This window comes from Gavialis gangeticus, unplaced genomic scaffold (genome assembly GCF_001723915.1).
Source record: "Gavialis gangeticus isolate Ggan-Ray unplaced genomic scaffold, GavGan_comp1, whole genome shotgun sequence".
Taxonomy (NCBI): Eukaryota; Metazoa; Chordata; order Crocodylia; family Gavialidae; genus Gavialis; species Gavialis gangeticus.
In genome coordinates, this window is record NW_017729031.1 from 42,698,407 (window position 1) to 42,699,111 (window position 705).

Genomic DNA, 705 nt, shown 5'->3' on the forward strand with positions numbered 1-705 from the left:
CCGCCGGCACCAGCGTGAAGTAGAAGCAGGGCGCGAAGCCACCCTGCGCCCAGGCCTGCGCCAGCGACGCGTTGTCCTCGCAGTAGCCGCCCAGCACCATCGTCCTGGGGAGGGACGCGCGGCGCTGTGAGCGGGGCACGTGGGCACGGGGCAGACGAGGCCCCGCACAGGTGTGAGCACGGGGGCGCCGGCGTGTGCAAACACAGGCCGCGCTCGCGGACTTGCATGTGCGTGTGAGCACGTGTGCAAATGCACACGGGTCTGAGCATACGTGGGCATAGGTGTGAGCACGGGGCCACTGATGGGTGCAAATGTAGGCTGGGCCCATGGGCTCCCACGTGGTGGGTGTGGGCATGCGTGCAAACGTGTGCTGGTCTGGGTATACACATGCATGGGTGTGAGCCTGGGGCACTGGTGTGTGCGAATGCAGGCTGGGCCCACAGACTCGCAGGTGGGCATGAGCGTGTGTGCAAATATGCACTGCTCTGGGCGCGCACACGGGTGCGAGCACGGGCGCAGGGCGTGCAAAGGGCTGTGGGGTGTGAGCACGGCCCTCCCCCCCGTGCAAAGGCGGCCGCCGCGTGCGACTGTGGGGCGGGCGAGCGTACAAAGGCGCGTGCACACGCAGGCGGGCCTGGCGGGACACACGCACCCCCGGCCTGGCCCGGCCGCGCCGCGGGCACACGCACACGCACACACACGCAT

At 69.5% G+C, this 705-nt stretch overlaps 1 protein-coding gene across 1 annotated transcript in view; it reads right to left on the reverse strand.

Annotated features, from left to right (window-relative positions):
* The window catches only part of ABCB6 (ATP binding cassette subfamily B member 6 (Langereis blood group)), a 24,662-nt gene extending 24,562 nt beyond the window's left edge, over positions 1-100 (reverse strand). Inside the window, exon 1 of the mRNA XM_019522826.1 lies at positions 11-100. Within this exon, the coding sequence (XP_019378371.1) occupies positions 11-100 (90 nt within the window). The remainder of the gene's footprint in view (positions 1-10) is intronic.
* Positions 101-705: the final 605 nt, after the last annotated feature.